The sequence below is a fragment of the Primulina tabacum genome, chromosome 12, assembly GCF_025594145.1.
Source record: "Primulina tabacum isolate GXHZ01 chromosome 12, ASM2559414v2, whole genome shotgun sequence".
Lineage (NCBI taxonomy): Eukaryota > Viridiplantae > Streptophyta > Magnoliopsida > Lamiales > Gesneriaceae > Primulina > Primulina tabacum.
The window spans coordinates 31,991,352-32,015,784 of NC_134561.1; the positions used below are offsets into that span (position 1 = coordinate 31,991,352).

A 24,433-nucleotide genomic window follows, 5' to 3' on the forward strand; every position below is an offset into this window, starting at 1 on the left:
CAATAGTGTCTTTAATGAACTCATGTTCAATAAGAAACTTAGATAGTGTGTCATACCAAGCTCTTCGAGCCTGTTTCAGACCATATAAAGTTTTGTTAAGTTTATAAACAAGATCAAAAAATAAATGATTGATAAAAACTTGTGATTGTTTAACATAAATTTCTTCTTATAGTTGTTCATTCAAGAATGCACTTTTACATCCATTTGATAATTTTTTAAATTCTTGTAAGAGGAAAAGGCAAAAAATAACCTAATGTTCCCCGCTGGTGCTTGATTGGGACAAACTAATGTTCCCCGGAAACGGCAAGGATGACGAGCCTCCGCCGTTGAAGGTGATCCCCGCGGCGGAGACACCGAAGCCGTTGTCCCCGGCGATATACGACGAGGAGGAGACTTCATACAGGGACGTTACACTGAGGCAAATTACCTATAAGGATCTGAGAGATTCAATCGCGAGGATGAGAAGAATGGATTCATCTACGACCTTTCTTTTGCCCGACGGTGGCACAAAGCTGAGAGCTCGATTGACGTGTCACGAAAAGGAGTTAAAGCGTAGAAAGCATCAGAAGGTTGAATTTCTTTACTTTGGATGTAGTTTACTCTTGGATTTATTTTATATTCCCTAAATTTACTATCAAAGATGCCTCATTGTTTGAAACTGTGGTGTATGAGTGCTTTCATTTTGAGGAATTGAGCTACTGATTAGTTGGTGTGATATTTGGCTAAGTCAAATTTGTTGTTGTGTAACTGTAATGAACATTACAAACAAAGGAATTTTAGGGTTTATGTTTGTGCATGTTCGATGGAGACATGTTGATTTGAGTGCTTACTGACGAGTAAATAGTTGGTTGTATGTGATTTATGGATTAAGAGGTAATATTTGTTTCTAGTTTTGGAAGAATTTTCTGCTTAGAACAGTTTTCACACAACATGGGTTGCCAATGGTAGTTTTCTAAACGTCATTGCCGCGCTTTAATTGAAGCAACTCAGCTTTAGCCAGACTTTATAGTAGGTAGGTCAGTTATGATTTGTTATGTAAAAACTTTGAATTCGCAGAGGCTTCTGGCTGTTCTTTCGATTTGCTATCTTTGGTTTACTTTTTGGGAGGGTATTTGTCTTAGTTTGTGATGACATTTTCCTACAGGATGATGAAAAGTGCAAGGACACATCATCAGTTGATGAATTGACTTGTATTGGTAAGGTTGAGCTGCTTTATAAGCTCTCAGATTTGTAATTTTATCAAAATGCTTCTATGTACAAGTAAAGTCTCGAAACTTTATATCAATTTGGCTTTTTTCGTGTTGTCCCCATATATAATTCCAATCCAGACTGTATAAAGTGCTTCCATAATGAAAGTGTAAAACTTATTAAAAAACGATTGTCACTGACGGGCACTAACATTGATTACTTTTCAAGAGAAGATATGCTTTGGTTGTGACTAACTTGTTTCAACTTTGTTTCAAGCTACACATTTCTTATACTTATCTGTTCTTGATGATGTATTTGAAAATTATATGAATTTTGTAGATGCAAAGGATGGCATATCGCCTGGAACTTCCTCATCAAGACCGGCTTCAAAATCCACATTTGCGAAATGTCTTATCGAGAGAATGGGTGATAAAGTATCAGTTTTTTGTTGTGTTATTTAAATGATTCTCCTGAATGATTTTGCTTAGAATTCATGGTGCTTCATCTGTTTATGACGAGACAGATTAGCATTGGGGAAACCGAGTCCTTTAAAGAAGAGATAGCCACTTTAAAACAATGTGATAGCAAGAACACCAGTGCAAACAGACAATCTCGGTTCTGGAATGCTCAGAGGATAGAGTTTCCTTCAAGACAAACACCTTTTAAATCTCCAGGCTATCTTTCAGTAAAAATCAATAAACAAACCCAATCAAATGGTAAGCAACTAGGAAGGCACTCTTCTAGAACGTAAATATATTGTTGTTTCGAAAGTAAGTGCATTTTTTGGACCTATCTACAATTTAATATGCAACAATTGGACATTAATTTTACAGCAAAAAACTGTTGTCCTAGTGGATGAGGAAGAACTTGAGACTGATGTAATAGACCAAGTGGATCAAAGGTAATCTTCCAGCCTTTTATTTTGCACCTTCTTTTTTGTGTCTTGCTGCATCAACTACCTCATCTTTGCATGTTTAGAATCAGTATGTATTTAATTCCTGTGTTTTATTTATTTCAGCATCAGAGACACCAATATTTACTATCCTTCAAGGTATTGTGTATCCTGCTGCTTCATATCACAGACATACAGGGATTTGCTGCCTCAAACAAATGACTTTAAATTATATATATATCTGTGTGTGTGTATTCTAAATTATTTTTTTCTGAAAATAGGGTTGATCTTAAAGCAATTGAAATTCGCTATTCGGACATGCGATGCTTGACTCCTGAATCTTATTTGTCATCAACCATCATGAACTTTTATATTCGGTGAGTCAATACAAGATTGAGATTCCCCACATGAGTAAGTGAATTTCTGCTTCATTTTTTGATGAAGATCGAGAACTTCTGTGCCCTCATGTCATCATAGAGTTGCCTTAGTCCTGGCACTATTTGAGATTATTTACCCACTGGTCTCCTTTGGGTTGGGTATCTGCAGAAGCCAGCATCTTCAATAGCCACAGAAAGATGTGATTATCATTTTTTTAATACTTACTTCTATGAGAAGCTGAAACGGATGTCCTATCCAAGGTATTGATTTCTCTCTATCTTAAACTGTTACATCCAATACCTTTTCAAAGATTGGTTAAATTTGATTTTTACAATTTCCACAGGAATTTCAATCCGTTTTGATGTATACAACATGAGGAAATCTAGCCTTATTTGCATAACATCAAACATTAGGATGCTTAATCTTCCCTCTTCTGTGCATATTACATAAGGCAGAGGGAAATCTTTTGGATTCACTTGTTCATTTGATTGTAATTGTATTCGAGAAGTGCAAATATTTAGTTTTAACAATTTATTCAGAGAATATTATCAATTTTTATATAACAAAAACTATGTAGCTTTTTTATATAACAAAAACTATGTAGCTTGCTGTCTGTGAGAAACTGTTCTTCCGATATTGTTCTTTATTTGTTTTTGTTCCCGAGGACTCTCATGCTACTGAAAATACGAAACTATTGCCATATTTTATTGATATTAGTGTTAGAGTAGGTGCCTGGCAAGCCAACTTGTGGCTCGGGCTTTATTGACTCTAATGTAAAACATTCTTTATTTTAATAATATTTTACGATTATGGCATTATACTTTATCTATATACTCATGCAAGCTGCATAGATAAAATCCTTGAATATACAATAGGTACCATGAGGTTTGCGTCGCAACGTAAGATCATTAAACTCATTAGAAAGTGTACCGTATATTCTAAACAGGTTCCTAGTCGAATCAGCCGCCTAAAGAAAGGATAAAGGTCGCTCGAGCATGAGACTAGCATATGTGGTATAAACGCCATATTTAATTGGCAAGAGCATGGAGATGTCCATTCACACAGATGAGTGATCATATGATGATGCACTGAACAACCCTCCCTCGGACTATCCAAGTGGTTCCCACTTATCGAGTGGAATAATCCGCAGTTATGGTTGTACACCATTAGTCCTTTGACCCGGGACAATGTAGGGGCTATACGTACTAGCATGCACTTTGATCCGTTTACCGACTCCATCGAAGGTCATCAGGTGGCGAGGTTGGGTGTAGTTTCGAAATACGTAGGATCAAATGCATTGTAGTCGGGGATTCACCGTTCGCCTACGGGTGAAGATATCCTATGTGATCTGATGAGTTAATAGTGCAAGGAGTCTCTGGCCAGAGCAAGAAATGTGCTTTAGGGAAAGGTGTTTTTCCTAGTTGCACATACCATGCCACTATTAGTACTCAAAGATAAATCGCATCGTTATCAAATTCATATGCAACTCTCGATATACCAATGGTTGCAGATTCGATCGGGTTATATGTGTTCAAGGGACCGTACTGTACGCTAACCATGACTAAAGGTTCTTGCAGGCACTATCAGTGATACCTAGGGGATCATGGGGCGATGCTACTAGACGCTCTTACCATGATCCGATGGGTCCAATAAGAAATGAGTTCTGACATTCTTGATCAAAGAGTTGATGAAAAGAGTGGGGTTAACTAGGGTAAACCTGAAAAAGAATAAATGTTATTCTGAATCACATGGAGATGTGAACCCACGGTTAGCTGTATCTCTGAACTATTGAGGGTCACACAAGTATCGGCTGTGTTCCCGTTGAGATAGTCAAATTTCAAGGAGCTGGAATTTGGCGACTATAGTTTGATGGAGATCAAACAGGAAGCTTATAAAGGAGTTTATGAGCTGATTCCATAGGATGAAAGAAATGGAAGTTGGCGTGATTGCTAAATAAGGATTGAGAGTGGAACTGCCTGTTTTGTGAAGGAGTTCACTAAAACTGGCAGCTGCCAAATATGGTAACTGCCATATATGGTAAGTTCTAAATTTGGTAAATGAAAATTTTGGTCTTCGAAATTTTAAATTTTCATTATATGGACAAGATTTGTATCCTTGGTACATCGGCGCTCTCGGATCGTCGATCGGGGTTATAATGAGTTCGGAATCATTTTTTTAGTGAATTTAGAATTTACTAATTAAATGATTGTGCTAGTATTGGTGTTTACTAACATGCACAAATTCCCATAAATATTCTAGAGGAGTCTAGAATTAAAATAACTAATGAGTTAGTTTATAAATTAAATAATAGTTATTTAATTTAATATACATATACATGTATATATTTTATATGGTGATATAAAATATGTCTATATGATATTATTGTATCATGTATTATTAAAGGTTAATAAATGCATTATATATTAAATATATGAGAGTTTAAATATAATGAAATTATTAGAGTTCTTGTGGGAGAGGGACTCCTAATTAGATTAGGAGTCTCACTCTATAAATACAACCATAGGACTCATGATTAAAACCTAATTTTTGAGCACACAAAAGAAAAGAAAAATCCTCTCCAATCAAAAGAAGTTCTCGGCCATAAGGAAGAAAATTAAAAAAAAAAATTCTTTTGGGTTCTTCCATCGGCGCACCATCTCCGGATTTTGGAAATTCGGATATTACAATCTCAGCGCAAGAATTGTTTGGAATTACTAGTGCAATCCAAACAAGGAATTCAGTTTCTAATCGTGGACCCAATTAGACGATCAAAGGAGAAGAGCCGTTCGTAGTGATTCACAAGAAGGGCTATTTTCGCCTAAAAATCGGAATAGTTTGGAGTCCAAGCGTTAAGAACGCAAATGTATAATTCTAAACAGCCTATGAATTATTTAAACACACGACGCCCAAGAACAAAATTTTAAACTTCCGCTGCGTCTTGGATGCGATAATACGATGTCCCGACAATTAGAAGGTTATTTGTGATCTAAGTACGTGGTGGTGTATTGTTTAAAACTTCACATGAATTGCTATATTTTCCCATGAGTTGATTCGTTCAGATTTAATGTTTATGTTGATGCAGGCCGACAAGGAAACTTCATTTGTAAATTCAGAGGGTGGTGGAAAGGTGTAAATATATTTGAAAAAGCATACATATTTCTACTTATTCATGAATTGTAAGTAGATTATGATTGATTGTAAACTTTTTAGGGCTGGAAGTTTTAGCCTGTCTTCAGAATTAGCATTTCTTTTTGCATTACTATGAACATATTTGTGAAATCCAAAGTTTTTCTTCCCTTGATATCTTTTAAAGTCCTATATTTATCTAAACAAAGGAAAACATGATTTAATAACAATGGATGCCATATCCTTTGAATTTGAAACAGTTTTATCATTTTGATGGTGAAGATCAGTTTAATGATCTAGAATCTTAAATTCCGTTTCATCGTAACATGAATTTGCTATTTTCAAATTTGTTGCCTCTAATACACCCCTTCATATATAAAGGGTCTTGTTATATGAAGCTTGCAAATGGAAATAGGTTTGGTGAGATTTCAATGTAGGACCTCCAACTTGGTCAATCTCTAGTATGATATTGAATGACTACTGCGTCTTAGAGCTCAAGTTATTAGAGATGTGAGTTATTTAATATTTCTTGCCTTTGCCCTGGATGATGAAGAATTTGGAGAACATGTTACCGTTATGAACGAGAGCAGCAGAATTTATCTTTAGGATGATAACTTTGTATTGTAGGGTGCGGTATGAAAATTTTGTATTATCATGAATTTACTGATTCTTTTTTAATACTTTATGTTACGCCCTGGGCCAAAGAGGGCGGGGGTGATCGTCCGTGCCATGAGGTTGTACGGAATGATAGGGAGGTGATCGTCCGTACCATGAGGTTGTACGGAATGATAGGGATTCCAAAACTGTTAAGGTATGAGACTATGCAGTTGAGGAAAGTTTAAAAGATTTGAAAGGTATCACTCATATCAACAAGGTGCATCTTCTTTTTGAGAGCATATCACATAAGAAATCCGAAGTTAAGTGTGTAGCCAAGGGGCAATTTTTGAATTGATGACCCCGAGAAGTTTCTCAAGGTGCCCATGAGTGATGACATAAACATGCTGAAAAGATCCGTGTTGGTACAGCATGGACAGTCGTCGAATTTGGAGCGTTACACTTGAGATGATGGAGATAAATGGATGAACATGCTTCTCTTTTGATGTCGGTTTGGCAGCATTCACAAGATCTCATTCGGTCCAAGTGGCAATATTATGAATTGTTGCAGAGGGATCGCATTTGGATGTTTATATGAGCCCCAAAAATTAGATATTTTTAATTCTAAGGTATGCCACTCCATAAAATTCGACTATATGGTCACTTCAAGTTATTGAAATGGCGCATCAGATGTGATTGTGCTCTTTCATTCACCGTCACTTTTATGTACTTGACAATGCTTGGAACGTGTGCTTTATGATCTAATATTTTGTAGAGATTGAGCCAACGAAATAAAGATGTGTAATCAACAACTATCTCGTTCGTGACACCAAAGTTGTGTAAGGGACTAGATGGTTCCTTATTGTATGAGAGTATATTTTTCATTTTCTTACAATCAAACCAAGCCTGCTTGAGCATCAGGCTCAGGTAATTATGGTTTACCTGATATTTAGCTATCACCACAACCTACTATCTTCAGATAAAGACAGGTATTATGTGCCACTTATCTGTGAATTTCCTATCATGGATTGTCATGATGTTCTTGTTGTTTAGGGGCTAGGGAACGCTGGTTTATGTGTGTAGCCTATCATTTTGCTTGGCCAACATAGCAGATTTGATGTCCTTGTTTTAACAATAAAAACTTGTTCGTATGTACATTGGTATGCAGCTTCCTGATTGGAGAGTGGAAGTATTTGAGTCAAGAAAGGGTGCCGCCTGAAATTCCCATGGCAGGTAAAATCTGGAAAAAATTATCTCGAAGAATCGTTGAGAAAGTAATAGAGGTAATTGTCAGCCTTAAATATATCTTCACCTGTCATTCAGTCTTTTATTTCTTGCAAATTTAGTAGAGAGAAATGGCATCGTTTATCTTCCTTGAGGAGCCTTTAAACTGGAACATTTCTCAAATATTCTTCTGCTTGATTATTTTATCAATGAAACAAATGATAGGAAAAGGGTGACTACTTTCCTACGCTGCTTAAAGAGTTGTATATGTGGCCACCTTTTAGCCACATCTTTCCATGACTAATATTTTTTATATTCAAAGAAAACTAGTCTCTTATTTTTCTCCCCTTAATTTTCTCAATGCAAGGTACCTCAACAAAGAAATGAATATGACTGCGGCATATTTGTTCTTTTCTTTATGGAACGCTTCCTAGACAAGGCCAGTGATAGACTGAAGACAGAGGACTTGAAATTGGTACTTCTGTCACTCTACTACTCTTCATTACTTAGTATCTGACCTATGACAATCGATGAAAACTTGATTACCCAGATTTTGAGTTGTTGTAGCTATTTGTGTCAGTGGGTTATAATCGACGTAGGTTTCTCATGGATAATTGTCTAGAATCGTTGTAACACGAGTTTGAATCAATGTTACCATTTAATTTAGGGGTAAAATCGTGATTAGTGTTTGGTTGAATTCAAAAATATTACCGTTGGGACTGAGAGCGTTTGTTACGGAAAGTACGATAATTACGCTTTTTACCGTTGCACTATCTATTTATTTATGCTGAAAGCGATTACACTGAAATTACTTTACCATTCAGCATTTTATTCCCATAATCGAACCCTCCTTGCAATTTCTTCGTGTTAAATTTGTATTTCAATCTTTCTTCCACAGATACTGATGGCTGATAATCAATTTGATCCATTGGATATCCGAAGTGAAATGACTGTCAGTCGCGGTGTTCCAACCCTAGGGCAACACCACCGGCAACACCACCAACAGACCCCCACTGAGAATCCACTATAGATGGTAGTTGCTACTCCGGAGGCTGTTCCACTGGAAACCCAGGAGCCGGAAAATCCAGTTGATATTGACAATCCTCCGGATTACGAGGCTTATCGGAGGGCATTTCCCCCAACCCATGCAGAGGCGTTCCAAACGGCAAGTAGGGTATGACCCTGATTTTTCTCCAGCGAAGAAACCACGGGTCTCACCCTTTTCCACAAATGTCCTCGATCCCGATTTCTCTTTGGGAAATGATTCTAACAATGAGAATTTTGAGCTGGTTGCACGCCCACGACCTACTGTTGCCCTGAAGCCATCCACTTCAACTTTTGCAGCACAGCCTGAGGACATTCCAGATCAACCACAAGAGGTTGCTTTTCTTCTGAGGATGAACATTCCCTGTCAGACTTCTTAAATAGCCTAAAAGAAGCCAAAATCAGAAAAGTAGTATAGGAGTCTGATGATGAGCCTGATGAGGAGATGGCTCGAGAATTCGAGGAGAATCGCCCAACTTCAGCCTCCAGTCCCTCATCCACTTAAGATTTTGAGAAGGAGGAAGATGTTGATGCAGAGTCCACTGACGCTGACTCTGAAACAACCGCTGAAAAGAATGAAGATGCAGCTGAGGTTGTCAGTGATGTTGGCAACATTGCCGACAACACCACTAGTACAGACTATGATTTAACTATTGCTTTCTCCAATGCCTTCTATTCTGAGGATGCCATGGCCAGATGGTATCTGTATGTTCACCGAGAATTCATTGAAGAGAGGAATGTTGATGAATTCGCTTATGAGACACAGAACCTGATTTTTTTTCTTCGAACCCGAGGGTTGCTTGTCACTATGAATTGCATAATGCCCTACTCAGAGAGGCCAGTGAGCGAATTTTTCTGCAACCTCACATGTGACATTGGAGATGTCAACTCTGTTCGGTTTGGAAGAGTGTTTGTGCGGGATGTCATCTATCAATTTTCTCCGAACTTTATCAACGAATACTACCGCACACCATTTGTTGCTGAGGACGCTCCTCCTGTTGATATTGATGAGATCACTACCGTGTTGAGTGGGGGTGTTATCACCAAATTCCCAGTCCGTCCTCACCGCTGGCTGCTGCCAATTTGACTTCCTTTTACTCGGTGCTGCACAAGACTGCCATCAGAAATTGGACATCGTCGTCCAATACCACTGTGGTGACTAGGCCGCTGGCTTTTCTTCTGTTTGATATTGGGATGGGACGTCCCGTTGATTTTGGACAGTTGGTGTTCAGAGCTGTCTTGCAGTTTGCTGAAGATGGATTGAAGTCCACTCGCCTTCCATTTCCATCATTGATCTTTGGGATACTGAAGGCACAGGAGTTCTTCAAAGAAGATGATGAGACCCTCTCTGATGTTAGCGAAACTCTAAAGATTGCTCATGCTTTTTTCAAGGGTAACAGGAAACTGTACCTACCTTGGTCATAGAATGGTGTTGCTGCTGGTGTTGGCAACACGGCTTCCACATCCACCTCCATTCCTGAAGGATATGTCAGGCCCTCTGCGTCTCATCTACATGCACAAATTGATTTTGGTTTCCAATAAATTCAGAAGGCCAAAGATGTCATTGACAGACTACGAAGAACAAGTGGCAGAGTATAGACTACTACTGGAAGGCCAAAAAGGAGGAGCGGAAGAACCAAAAATATTAGAGAAAGATGAGGCTGGAACATCTGCTGGAGGAGCTGAGACTAATGAACATTCAGACATCGAAGAAGATAAAGAATAGATGATTTTCTGTAGTCTGTATTGCTGTTTTTTTCTTTTGTTGGTTTGCTCTTGTATCTGTTTGTTGTTTAATGAATTCTGATTTCTATATCTTAGTATGACTTCTTACTTTTCCAGTTTTCTAAGTTAGTGTTGACAACATTGTCAACAACATCAATGATCTAACATGTTTGACTCAGAGGGAGACTCAGGGGAAGCTTAACTAAGTGCAATAATGACCAAGATTATCATTTTTGGATGTTTTGTCCAGAAAGACCAAAAGGGAAAGATTGAAAGGAATATTTTATTCTTTTATTATTTTGTTAAATTGATATTATCAACTTAAGATTTTGTTTTTCTAGAATAAAAGATTTTGCTTGATTTATATCTCGATATTATAGGATTTAATTTTAATATGATTTTTATCTCTAATTTATTTTATCCTTGTTTAAAAGAGTTTTATATCTAATTTTATTAAGTTATTGTGTTTATGATGCCGATTTGTTTGAAGCTATTTATCATTCACTAAATATCAAAATATTAAATTTTATTTGTTACACACATAACGCGTATGTGTCGGTCATTAGTATAACCCCGGCATCATCAGTACCTACACCAATCAAGTCTAGTGAGTCTAAAGACTCAACATGCATATATCGTAAATAACGAGTAAATATAGTAAAAATTTGCATGAGATAAAAATATCATGTCATGAGGCATAATGTGAAAATAACTTGTCATGAGCAATTATAATACGTGCATAACTGAACTGAAAATCATAGTGAAAATGTTTGCTCCTTGGAGCCCTGTAATAAAATAGCATGTCATAAATTTTCTGTTGAGATTATGGTCTACGCAAGTGGTCCCTGAACTGAACTGACCGGTAACTGGCGACCGGGCCTGTAACTGGCGACAGGACTTAGTAATGTACGTCTGATCAGACCACTGCCACAGTACTGGGTGAAACAACTGAACTGGTCGGTAACTGGCGACCGGGCCTGTAACTGGCGACAGGACTTAGTAATGCTCTCATAATCGGTAACTGACGACCGGACCGGTAACTGGCAACCGGATTTAATCATGATAGTAAAGTGACCACAAGCAATATCGCATAAATCTCAAAACTGAATATTTTGCACGTAATAAAATTAAATAACTAAATTAAATATGAACAATTTCGATCTTCTTGCATTAAAATCATGTACTTGCGATATTTAAAAATACCTATATGGCTTGATTGAAGAGTGAGAGAAGATATAAACATGCCTTGGTTTGTTTTGACAGAAAACAAACGAAATAACGACGCGGCGCGGCGGAGACGGAGTGCTCTTCACTTTTTCACTTTTTCTCTCTTAATTCCTTTAAACCAAGCATGCACCATAATTATTATAATAGCGTAAAAATCGTAAACGTGATGCATGAACATTTAAAAAAATATAATGATTTGTGCTCAGGGCGCTGCCAGGACCAAATTCTCACCCCGGGTGTAAAATGACCATTTTGCCCTTGGAAACCCAAAAATTGTCATTTTACCCCTGGACCTCTAAAATTTACCCGAAACTTACCAAACTCCTTAAAATGTCCCAAAACATTTTCAAAAGCATTCTCAGACATAAATTCGAGCTCATTTTATAACTTAACCAATTCGTTTTGAAACTTGGACCGGTGTCTCGATTTTAACCCGAATCGAACCAAAACTTTCCCAACTTTTTTTCCACACCTAATACAATCATTTACAGCCTTAAAACCATCCAAGCCAACCCCCTAAACCTTAGAACAGTAGTAGGCCACCAGCTGCTGGAGTTGCGACACTTTCCAATCCAACCCATCCTAGCGCACCACTTTACATATTTGAGATCCTAGCCTTCTACTGATGGGACCAGCTGCGATCCACCCTTCCCTAGACCCCCTAGGTCTCCTCTGAACCTGCTGAACCCACCCACACAGCCCCTTCCCGCTGCTATCTTCTAAGAGCCGAGAAACATCCCAAAAAAATTCCTACCCGCGGCCTACCCGACTCAACCTTGCTCGATCAACTTTTCCACCGACTCCAGCATGGTTCGAGTCATCCCAGACCACGACTCAGACCCACCAGGGTCTGGTCCAGGGCTGGGGATGACCCTCGCACAACCGGGGCAACAGAATTTCCGATCGAGCCCCCACACAAGCCTCAACTCCAATCGACCCTCAACAATCTCAACGACCCCGATCGAACTTCGACTCCAGCATCTAAATCTCATAACCCTCGACCTTAACAGCTCTCTGTCAACCTATTACAGCAGCCCCTTACACCACAAACCAGAAAAATCATGAGTGAACAACAAAATAATGCAAGAAATACATTGTATAACCAAAATCTTTTATGCACAAGGGGGGATCGAAAGTTTTCTTGGATGTACACATTCAACAGCATATAAAACGTGTGATGAGTAAAGAAGAGATACAACGCGTGCCTTAGGGATGATTGGAGAACAAGGATGATGAGAGGAACCCGTATGAAGTTTTCTTGCAAGAACAAGTGGAACGTCGAGGCTTGCTTGATGGAGTTTTTTCTGAAAACCGAGAGGAAAAGTGCAGCTGAGGGAGGTGTCGGCTAGTGAGCTCTTAGGTTTAGGTTAATTAGTGATTTAGGAGCTTAATAAATAATAAACAAATGGTTAATGGGCTCTCAATTATTAATTAAAAGTTTTAAAAAAAGATTTAAGCCCAATAAGTCCAAAAGTGGGCCCATAAATCCAAACCCACTCCCGAAAAATATATCGTGTTGAAAAGGTTTTGAAAATAATAGCCGAACCATTAAAACGTCCCCCGATTCGATAAAATTTGCGTACTAAAAAAAATAAAATAAAATAAAATCTGCGGGTAGAAACATCCAAAAATTCTCATTTTTCAAAAATACACTTAAAATGCTTTAACTTAATTTATAAAAATAATTCGTGAAATAAAAATAATTTTTCTGAAAATTCCTCGGTCTCCGATCCTCGTTCGAACGTGAAATGCACCTAGAAATCCTAATGCGTGAACTTTTAAAATTTCATGAATTAAATTCCACCATGCATGAATTATGCATAAAATGCATAAAAATAATTAAACATAAATTGATGGAATAAACATGCATTTTATGCTTTAAAATAATTTAATAAAATACCAAAGAAATTTAATAATTTGCATGCATGCCAACTTTTTAAATTATATTTACTACCATGCTAAATTACCACTTCTTAAATAAGTCTTTATTAACTTATCTCAATACTCCATCTCCAGTCAGGCCTCACTTATTTAACTGAACAGATAACAATTAAACTACTGCGTAAAATAAATAAATTTAAAGAAAAGAATTTAAATACTCATGCAATTAAAATTATTTTAATTTAAATACTAGAATTATGCATGGCTTCTACGTAGTCTGATTTACGGGTTCTACAACCCTTCCCCCCTTAAAAGAAATTTCGTCCTCGAAATTCGCTTATCCTTGATAAACAAAAAGTTTAGACTCTTGATTCTAGAATTCTAATAATCCACGCTTCCGATGCGCTACTCTGATATGATAAATATTAAGTTGTCCTTACGTCTCCTCAATCCTAAATAAATTTGTCTACCGAAATCCTCGTTTGTGAATCGCAACTTAAAACAACTTATAGTGACTTAGTTCTATTCAACTATAGTCCCGAATTTTGACTTATCCCGCAGTTTCTCATACTAGAGATGGATGTCCAAACTTATCGCACCTTACTTTTCTTATATTATACTCATAATATTCATCGACTTATTATATTAGCATTTATGCAGTTCGACTTAAGAAACATTTGTACCAAAATTTACTGATCGACTACTATTTCTCAGTAGAACGCTTAAAGGTTACACCTTATTTCAACCTCATAGTTGTATTAGCCTAAAATCCTTGAATCGAATCTTTATCTACGGCACTAAACTTACGTAACTTATTATTTACAAGTGCATCTCGGATGTGAAATCGTTGTAAATCTTAAACCTCGAATAACGTTAATCCATAAAACTCAATTATACAACATCGACCTTCTACCTTAATAATAACACTTCTAGCATCAATTACCTGCTCAAATTATCCTCTTCCCAATTACAATCTAGTTGAAGCCTAGGACTTTGAACTTCCTCATTGGAACAAGTGTCGCATTCTTATGTATCCTTAATGCTTACTTAATTCTAGCATATAAACTTAATAAGTTAACCCAGGGTAACATTAGACTAACTTTAATAAATCAATTTCACTTATAAACCATAGAACTCTAGAATCCCCATATCAAGCTTTTATATTCCTTACTTGATAAAAAATCTTAATATTCATCAATTGATAACTTATATTGAACACAACTATTTCCCTTTTGTTTTTATTTCACTCAAAATTTCCGTATGAACAAATATCCCATAAATTTGAAATTCAAACTTACCTAATCCAAATAGCTTTGAATAAAATAATTCCAATACGCTTATCCGTTTAGTCCCAAGTTTGTTAATGATTTCCAAAATTTCTCAGGACAAGGTGTCCACCTCACCTCTTACGTGCGTCTACCAATTAAACTAAACATCATCATACCCAACTTTCCTAAAAATTTTAAATTCTCACAAGGTATAATCTTAACTGTTAAGATCGTGACTAAAACTTGTGACACATCAAACTTATGTTCCCAAAAATTTACTAACTCCATGTTTATCCTTAAAACTTAACGAGCCGATCAAATTTACCTTAAATCGTCATCACTTTAAATCCTTAATTTGCCACAACATGATTTCACTAACGCTTAAATTTTCACGCCTAAGATCGATTCATCCTACAATGTCCTTGGTTACCATTCATTGTAACATCATAATCCAAATATCTAAATATTATATATTTCTTTCGAGCCTAAATAACCGAAAATTCCTATCATTTAAACCGTTCAATTCTCACTTACTACTAAATAAGTTCTCAAATTTCTTAAAATTGTAAAACTAATTCTTACTTTCCTCGAATATCATCCAATTTTTCCCTAGATCTCGAAATTGTTCAATTACCCATTAGTCCTCAGTATTCCCAATTTCATTTTATAGATTTCCCGCATCATAAGGTTCAATAGCCTTAAGTTTATTAAACCCAAAATTAATTCTCATAACACGTCTTACATTCTTATAAATACTTAAAATTCCAATTCCTCAAAAGTTCGCATTTAATCCTTAAAATTTTGAAAATTGCAATCTGACCCTTACAGTTCTCCAAATTTACATTTTGGTCATACAACTCTTCGAAATTTGCATCATTGTCCCCATAAAATTTTCCATCTTTACCTCATTAAACTTTTAGATTCTCGAACTCGAAATTTAATCCCAAAATTTGGTAAATTCGAAAATAGTCCCTTAGAATTTTATTTTTGAACTTAGGTCCTCAAATCATTGTTTATTACAATTACGTCCTTAAAATTCTCAATTCCTGCAATTCAATCCTTAAATCCAACTATGTAGAGAATGCATCCTAAATAAATTCTCATAATTAATCTTACATTTCCATAGATACTTAAAATCCTCAAATTGTACATTTATAATCCTAAAGATTGTCGTAGTCTTCGAATCGCTATTGCTTATATGAAATCCTCAAAAATTTACTCGACTAACAACCAAGAACCATTAATAATTTCTTAGAAATTCTACAAGTCTCAAAAGCATTCATAATTTTCAAGATTAACTTATAACCCATAAGGAGGACATCAACACTACTGACCTAAAAATTAATATAGTCAAATCATTTTCAACCTCTCCTAAAGCCCAATGTTCGAATTCTTAGACATTTTCAATTCCAAACGTACCCAACATGCATAATTCCATAATTTATTTTTCAATTTAAATAAACAATGAACAATTAAATTCTGAACGTAAAATATTTCATGGAAACATGCTGTTTAAAATAATTCATGCTTTAAATAAAATGCGTAAATGTAAAACTTACAGACCGAAGGCGTGACTTCATGAGCTTCTCGAGGTCAGTAGTAGTGCAACCCTTTACAGAATCATTGCTCTGATACCAGCTGTAACGGCCCGAAAATTCGTGTTTGAAAAATTTCGGAAAAATTTAAAATTTTCTTTTTAAAATAATTAAGGTGCCTCATTCACAAAATAAACTGATGAATCAAGTTTAATGTTTAAAAATAGCAGCGGAAGAAATTATTACTCGCCAAAATAACAAGTTAAAGTATCCAACAACTGATAAAAAATGTTTGAGCATAAAAATGACAAGTGCTGTAAATGAGGTCCTCGGGTTCCACTACTGCCGACCCAAGCTAGCTCACTGGTCCCCGCCCTCGGCCCCGGCATCATCAGTACCTACACCAATCAAGTCTAGTGAGTCTAAAGACTCAACATGCATATATCGTAAATAACGAGTAAATATAGTAAAAATTTGCATGAGATAAAAATATCATGTCATGAGGCATAATGTGAAAATAACTTGTCATGAGCAATTATAATACGTGCATAACTGAACTGAAAATCATAGTGAAAATGTTTGCTCCTTGGAGCCCTGTAATAAAATAGCATGTCATAAATTTTCTGTTGAGATTATGGTCTACGCAAGTGGTCCCTGAACTGAACTGACCGGTAACTGGCGACCGGGCCTGTAACTGGCGACAGGACTTAGTAATGTACGTCTGATCAGACCACTGCCACAGTACTGAGTGAAACAACTGAACTGGTCGGTAACTGGCGACCGGGCCTGTAACTGGCGACAGGACTTAGTAATGCTCTCATAACCGGTAACTGACGACCGGACCGGTAACTGGCGACCGGATTTAATCATGATAGTAAAGTGACCACAAGCAATATCGCATAAATCTCAAAACTGAATATTTTGCACGTAATATAATTAAATAACTAAATTAAATATGAACAATTTCGATCTTCTTGCATTAAAATCATGTACTTGCGATATTTAAAAATACCTATATGGCTTGATTGAAGAGTGAAAGAAGATAAAAACATGCCTTGGTTTGTTTTGACAGAAAACAAACGAAATAACGACGCGGCGGAGACGGAGTGCTCTTCACTTTCTCACTTTTTCTCTCTTAATTCCTTTAAACCAAGCATGCACCATAATTATTATAATAGCGTAAAAATCGTAAACGTGATGCATGAACATTTAAAAAAATATCATGATTTGTGCTCAGAGCGCTGCCAGGACCAAATTCTCACCCCGGGTGTAAAATGATCATTTTGCCCTGGAAACTCAAAAATTGCCATTTTACCCCTGGACCTCTAAAATTTACCCGAAACTTACCAAACTCCTTAAAATGTCCCAAAACATTTTCAAAAGCATTCTCAGACATAAATTCGAGCTCATTTTATAACTTAACCAATTCGTTTTAAAACTTGGACCGGTGTCCCGATTTTAACCCGAATCGAACCAAAACTTAACCAAAACTTTCCCAACTTTTTTTCCACACCTAATACAATCATTTACATCCTTAAAACCATCCAAGCCAACCCCCTAAACCTTAGAACAGTAGTAGGCCACCAGCTGTTGGAGTTGCGACACTTTCCAATCCAACCCATCCTCGCTCGCAGGATTCTCCACCTCCACTTCGTCATTCCCCTGATTCTCCTCCATCGTCTCCTTCTTCTCAAGTTTCCTCTTCTTCTGCTCGTGTTGCGGGATATTATAAACCGTAATCCCATCATTCTTCTCAAAACCCACAACATCACCGACGTATCTATTCTCAGAGGGATCAGCAGCGTACCCGAATTTGTAGAAAGTGTTGTACTGCTCATCAAACACAAACGGCTCGATAGACGCGTTATCGACGAATCCCAGCTTGTGGTTGCGGAGACCTTGAGCCAGCCCGTCTTTGGCATAGGGGTGCGCGGGGCCGACAATGGGGGTCCAGATCTGGTCGTAGGTGGGGTTGAAGGAGACAACGTGTTGGGTCGGGTCGAGGGGTTTATGCGCCTGCGAGTGAGATTGGCCGGAGACGGTGAGAGACAGCATCGTGTCGTCCACTATTGGGGAGGCGGATTTCGAGGGAAGGGGAATCCGGGTCGGCGAGGATTCTGGGTCGGATTTGTCGTGGTTCTGATCGTCTTCCCCGGCGTACGAGAATAGCATGAGATCCATGTTTCTGGTATCTAGGGTTCCGTTTGACGGGAAAACGAGAAAATCTGGACTACCATAAATGTTGATTTAAACGGATTAAAAGAGAATTTATTCAAAACTGTTGAAAAATATATATAAAATGTGTGTATTGTGTTGTGAAAAAGTAAAAATTTATGGTAAAAAGTAAAAATCTCAAACTCTCAAAATTTACCAAACTACACACTTTATAATATTGTGATTTTCTTCACAAATGAGAGATCTATTTATAGGAAAATCTTTACAAATAATCCAAAAATAAAATACATCATTACCTACATCATCAGACACTAATTTTCAATATTTACAACTCTTATTTTTAACATTCAAATATTCAACATTCAAATATTCAATACACACATTTTAAATATATTTTTCAACACTCCCCCTTGTGATGATGATCATAATGATTGTCTTCATTACGTGTTTTTATACTGCCTCGTTAAAAACCTTACTAGGAAAAACCCAGTGGGATAAAACCATAGCAAGGAAAAAAGAGTGCAGTCACGTAAACTCCCCCTCATGTTGACACGAACAATTCTTCACAAATTTCGTAGATTGCGCATCCCAATATTATATATATGCTTTCTGAATATTGATGTAGGAAGCGCCTTTGTGAAGAGATCTGATGAATTTTCACTTGATTGAATGTGACGAACATCAATACATTTATTCTTCTCAAGCTCCTTGGTGAATGCGAAGAACTTAGGAGGAATATGTTTAGTTCTGTCGCTTTTTATGTATCCTTCTTTCATTTGAGCAACACATGCAGCATTATCTTCATATAGTATCACAGGCTTCTCGTCGAATGATAATCCGCATGAGATTTGGATATGTTGGGTCATTGATTTTAACCACACACATTCACGACTTGCTTCATGTAGTGCAATAATCTCGGCATGATTTGATGAAGTTGTTACGAGCGTTTGTTTCTGTGAACGCCAAGAAATTGCGGTGCCTCCACGAGTAAAAACATATCCAGTTTGGGAACGTGCCTTGTGTGGATCAGATAAGTATCCAGCATCGGCATAACCAATTATACTTGGATTAGCATCTTTTGAATACAAAAGTCCCAAGTCTGTCGTTCCTCGTAGATAACGGACTATATGTTTAATTCCGTTCCAGTGTCTCTTTGTTGGATATGTGCTAAATTTTGCCAACAAATTTACGGCAAAAGATATATCAGGCCTTGTACAATTTGTAAGATACATAAGGGCACCGATAGCACTTAGATATGGTACTTCTGGACCAAGAATATCTTCATCTTCTTCACATGGTCGGAATGGATCCTTTTCTATGTTTAATGATCTAACAACCATTGGAGTACTTAAAGGATTTGATTTATCCATATTAAAACGTTTAAGGATCTTTTCTGTATAATTTGTCTGGTGAACAAACATTCCACATTCTTTTTGTTCAATTTGTAAACCCAGACAATACTTGGTTTTTTCAAGATCCTTCATTTCAAATTCTTCCTTCAAGTATGACACAACTTCTTGAATTTCCATATTCGTTCCAATGATGTTTAAATCATCAACATATACAGCAATAATTACGCATCCGGATGTTGTTTTCTTAATGAAAACACAAGGGCATATTTAATTATTTACATATCCCTTTTTCATCAAGTGATCACTTAGTCGATTATACCACATTCGACCAGATTGCTTTAACCCATATAATGATCTTTGTAGTTTCACAGAATAACATTCTCTGGGTTTTGAACTTTGTGCTTCAGGCATCTTAAATCCTTCAGGGATTTTCATATATATATTACTATCAAGTGATCCATATAAGTAAGCTGTAACAACATCCATAAGACGCATTTCTAAATTTTCAGATACCGCCAAGCTAATCAAATACCGAAACGTAATTGCATCCATCACGGGAGAATACGTTTCTTCATAATCAATTCCAGGTCTTTGAGAAAAACCTTGTGCAACAAGTCGAGCTTTATATCTCACTATTTCATTTTCTCATTTCGCTTTCGAATAAAAACCCATTTGTATCCAACAGGTTTTACACCTTCAGGTGTAAGGACTATAGGTCCAAAAACATTACGTTTATTTAGCGAATCTAATTCAACCTGGATGGCTTCTTTCCATTTTATCCAATCCTGCCGATTTTTACATTCACCAAAAGATTTTGGTTCATGATCTTCATTATCATTTATGATGTCGATTGCCACATTATAAGAAAATATATCATCAATTTCTTCTATATCTTTTCGATTCCATATTTTTCCAGTATTAATGTAATTGATAGAGATTTCATGATTCTCATCAGTTTGTGGTTCTGACAGAATATTTTCATCATCATGTGTTTCTTCAGGAACACCATTCTCTATTTTGTGATCATCATGTGTTTCTTCAGGAACATCATTCTTTATTTTGTGATCATCGTGTTTCTCTATAAATTTTCTTTTTCGAGGATTTTTATCCTTGGAACCGACTGGCCTTCCACGCTTCAGGCGTTTAATGACATCATGAGTATCTTCAATTTGTTTCTTTGGAATTTCAATTCGAGCAGGGGCATTTGCAGCATGTATATATGATTTAGTTACCCCTTTTGTGTCAGCAAATGCATCTGGTATTTGATTGGCTATTCTTTGCAAGTGTACAATTTGTTGTACATCTTTTTCACATTGTTTTGTTCTTGGATCCAGATGTAACAATGATGATACATGCCATGTAATTTCATTTTCGGTATGTTTCTGTTCTCCCCCTAACATTGGGAAGATTTTCTCATTAAAATGACAATCAGCAAAACGTGCTGTTAACACGTCGCCTGTCTGAGGTTCAAGATATCGAATGATTGATGGACTATCATAACCGATATAAATTCCAACCTTTCTTTGAGATCCCATTTTCTTTCGTTGCGGTGGTGCAATAGGCACATACACCATACATCCAAAAATTCTCAGATGAGAAATGTCTGGTTCTTTACCAAATGCAAGCTGCAATGGGGAGTATTTATGATATGCACTTGGTCTGATGCGAATTAATGAAGCAGCGTGTAAAATTGCATGTCCCCATATAGAAATAGAGAGCTTTGTTTTCATAATCATTGGTCTAGCAATCATTTGCAGACGTTTAATCAATGATTCAGCCAATCCATTCTGTGTATGTACATGAGCAACAGGATGCTCAACAATGATTCCCATAGACATACAATAATCATTGAAAGTTTGGGAAGTAAATTCACCAGCATTATCAAGTCTAATTTTCTTGATTGTATAATCGGGAAATTGATTCCTCAATTTTATTATTTGAGCAAGTAATCTTGCAAATGCAACATTTCGAGTTGACAATAAACATACATGTGACCATCTGCTGGAGGCATCAATCAATACCATAAATTATCTGAATGGTCCACATGGTGGATGGATTGGTCCACAAATATCACCCTGAATACGTTCAAGAAACATTGGTGATTCAGTTTGGATTTTGGGTGGTGATGGTCTTATAATAAGTTTTCCAAGAGAACATGCTTTACATTGAAACTTATTATTCTGAAAGATCTTCTGGTCCTTCAGCGGATGACCATGTGTATTTTCTATAATTCTTCGCATCATTGTTGAACCAGGATGTCCCAATCGATCATGCCAATTGGTTAATATTGAAGAATTATCAACTACCATGTTTGATTCAATCGGACTTATATGTGTATAATGCAATCCAGTAGGGAGCATTGGTAGTTTTTCAATCACATATTTCTTTCCTGATTTATATGTGATAAGACACATATATTTTTTATTCCCTTCATTCATTGTTTGAGTATCATACCCATGGGAATATATATCATTAAAACTCAGCAAATTTCTTTTCGATTGTGGTGAATATAAAGCATCATTGATAAAAAAAATTTGTACCATTAGGTAACAAAAATTGTGCTTTACCACATCCTTTAATCAAGTCTACAGGACCTGATATTGTATTCACCGTTGTTTTTGTTGGTTTTAGTTCCAAGAAATATCTTTTATCTCGGAGGATAGTGTGCGTTGTACCACTATCGGGTATGCAAAATTCAGCTTTGCTCATAGCATTTTCCATTTTTTGAACTTCAAAAAATATGCAATGAAATAAAATTACTGGCAATAAATATTTAAATATAACACATATCATAATTATACAATAAAACATTATATGGATACATGAAAAATAAATTATTGTACATTTATATTCTACCACTATATTGTTCATTTTCAGAGAAATCATTGAGAAAATCTGCAGCATCAATATTGTTCATTTCTATCCCACCAACATATTGATCATTTCCAGAGAAATCATTCATAAAATCACCAGCATCAAAATGAGTTGAATCACTCAAATGGTCACTGCGTTCAGTGAAGTTGGTCTCCTTTTCTTTCCCCTTTATTTATCAAATTAATAAATGCTTGTATTAATGCTTCAATGTTGTTTTTTATCCTCCTCGTGTGTTTTCTTTATTTTTACAAATGCTTGTACTTGTTGTTTATCCATTACTTTGTATTGCAATATTCATTAACTAATAAAATGCATCGTAATTTTTTTAGTACCACCATGTCAAATTTGACAAAGCTCGAATTTGTTGCGCTCGACATCACGGGAAAAAATTATATGCCATGGACTCTCGATGTAGAAATGCATCTTGAGTCATTGGGTCTAAGTGAGACAATAAAAGAAAATGGCATATCGACATCACAAGAAAATGCAAAAGCCATTATATTTTTGCGTCGACATCTCGATGAGGGATTGAAATGTGAATATTTAATTGAAAAAGATCCCATGGCTTTGTGGAAAGGATTGAAAGAAAGATTTGAACATATAAGGGAAGTTATACTTCCGACCGCCCGTGATGAATGGAATATGTTAAGATTCCAAGATTTTAAGAAAGTCAGCGATTATAATTCAGCGATGTATCGAATAATCTCGCAGCTAAAATTTTGTGGACATGAGATCACAGAATCGGAAATGCTTGAAAAAACATTTTCCACGTTTCATGCATCAAATATTACTCTACAGCAACAATATAGAGTACGTGGATTTGCGAGATATTCTGAACTCATCGCCTGTCTTCTTGTGGCGGAAAAAACAACGAGCTATTAATGAGAAATCATCAGTCCCGACCCACTGGATCAACAGCATTTCCAGAAGTAAATGCTGTAAGTAAAAATGAATTTAAACCTGGAAACCAAAATCAAATTCAAAGACAAGGTTTTGGTCGAGGTCGAGGTCGTGGACGTGGAATTGGCCGTGGTCGTGGTCGAGGCCGTGGTTTTGAAAACAATAGAGATAGGTATTTTTATAATTCATCTCAAAAGAGCGTCCCAAACCATCCACAGAAAAGACATCATGAGAATACAAGTGTTAATGAGAATCACTCAAAAAGATATGAAAGTTCTTGTTTCAGATGTGGTACTCCAGGACATTGGTCCAAAATTTGTCGAGCCCCTGAACACCTTCGTAAACTTTATAAAGAATCATTAAAGGGGAAAGAAAAGGAGACCAACTTCACTGAACGCAGTGACCATTTGAGTGATTCAACTCATTTTGATGCTGGTGATTTTATGAATGATTTCTCTGGAAATGATCAATATGTTGGTGGGATAGAAATGAACAATATTGATGCTGCAGATTTTCTCAATGATTTCTCTGAAAATGAACAATATAGTGGTAGAATATAAATGTACAATAATTCATTTTTCATGTATCCATATAATGTTTTATTGTATAATTATGATATGTGTTATATTTAAATATTTATTGCCAGTAATTTTATTTCATTGCATATTTTTTGAAGTTCAAAAAATGGAAAATGCTATGAGCAAAGCTGAATTTTGCATACCCGATAGTGGTACAACGCACACTATCCTCCGAGATAAAAGATATTTCTTGGAACTAAAACCAACAAAAACAACGGTGAAAACAATATCAGGTCCTGTAGACTTGATTAAAGGATGTGGTAAAGCACAATTTTTGTTACCTAATGGTACAAATTTTTTTTATCAATGATGCTTTATATTCACCACAATCGAAAAGAAATTTGCTGAGTTTTAATGATATATATTCCCATGGGTATGATACTCAAACAATGAATGAAGGGAATAAAAAATATATGTGTCTTATCACATATAAATCAGGAAAGAAATATGTGATTGAAAAACTACCAATGCT

General features: G+C 36.3%; 1 protein-coding gene across 2 annotated transcripts; it reads left to right on the forward strand.

Annotated features, from left to right (window-relative positions):
* Window positions 1-223: 223 nt before the first annotated feature.
* On the forward strand, window positions 224-10,531 carry LOC142521120 (ubiquitin-like-specific protease 1D). Of its 2 annotated transcripts, XM_075624323.1 has the most exons (11): window positions 224-569; window positions 1,145-1,196; window positions 1,528-1,622; window positions 1,712-1,904; window positions 2,022-2,089; window positions 2,207-2,239; window positions 2,362-2,456; window positions 2,616-2,718; window positions 7,347-7,461; window positions 7,770-7,877; window positions 8,301-10,531. In XM_075624323.1, the coding sequence occupies exons 4-11, from the start codon at window positions 1,902-1,904 to the stop codon at window positions 8,430-8,432; spliced, it is 657 nt and encodes a 218-aa protein (XP_075480438.1). In that variant the 5' UTR covers window positions 224-569; window positions 1,145-1,196; window positions 1,528-1,622; window positions 1,712-1,901; the 3' UTR covers window positions 8,433-10,531. The 2 variants fall into 2 exon arrangements, with proteins under 2 accessions (XP_075480438.1, XP_075480437.1); XM_075624322.1 differs by lacking the exons at window positions 2,022-2,089; window positions 2,207-2,239; window positions 2,362-2,456; ... (2 more) ...; window positions 7,770-7,877; window positions 8,301-10,531 and having other exon boundaries at window positions 1,528-1,628; window positions 1,712-1,954.
* Window positions 10,532-24,433: the final 13,902 nt, after the last annotated feature.

Coding starts and splice junctions, on each gene's coding strand:
- LOC142521120 (XM_075624322.1), top strand. CDS start 288: ATGTTCCCCGGAAACGGCAAGGATGACGAGCCTCCGCCGTTGAAGGTG. Junction 570..1,144: donor AGCGTAGAAAGCATCAGAAG/GTTGAATTTCTT, acceptor ATTTTCCTACAG/GATGATGAAAAGTGCAAGGA. Junction 1,197..1,527: donor TGATGAATTGACTTGTATTG/GTAAGGTTGAGC, acceptor TGAATTTTGTAG/ATGCAAAGGATGGCATATCG.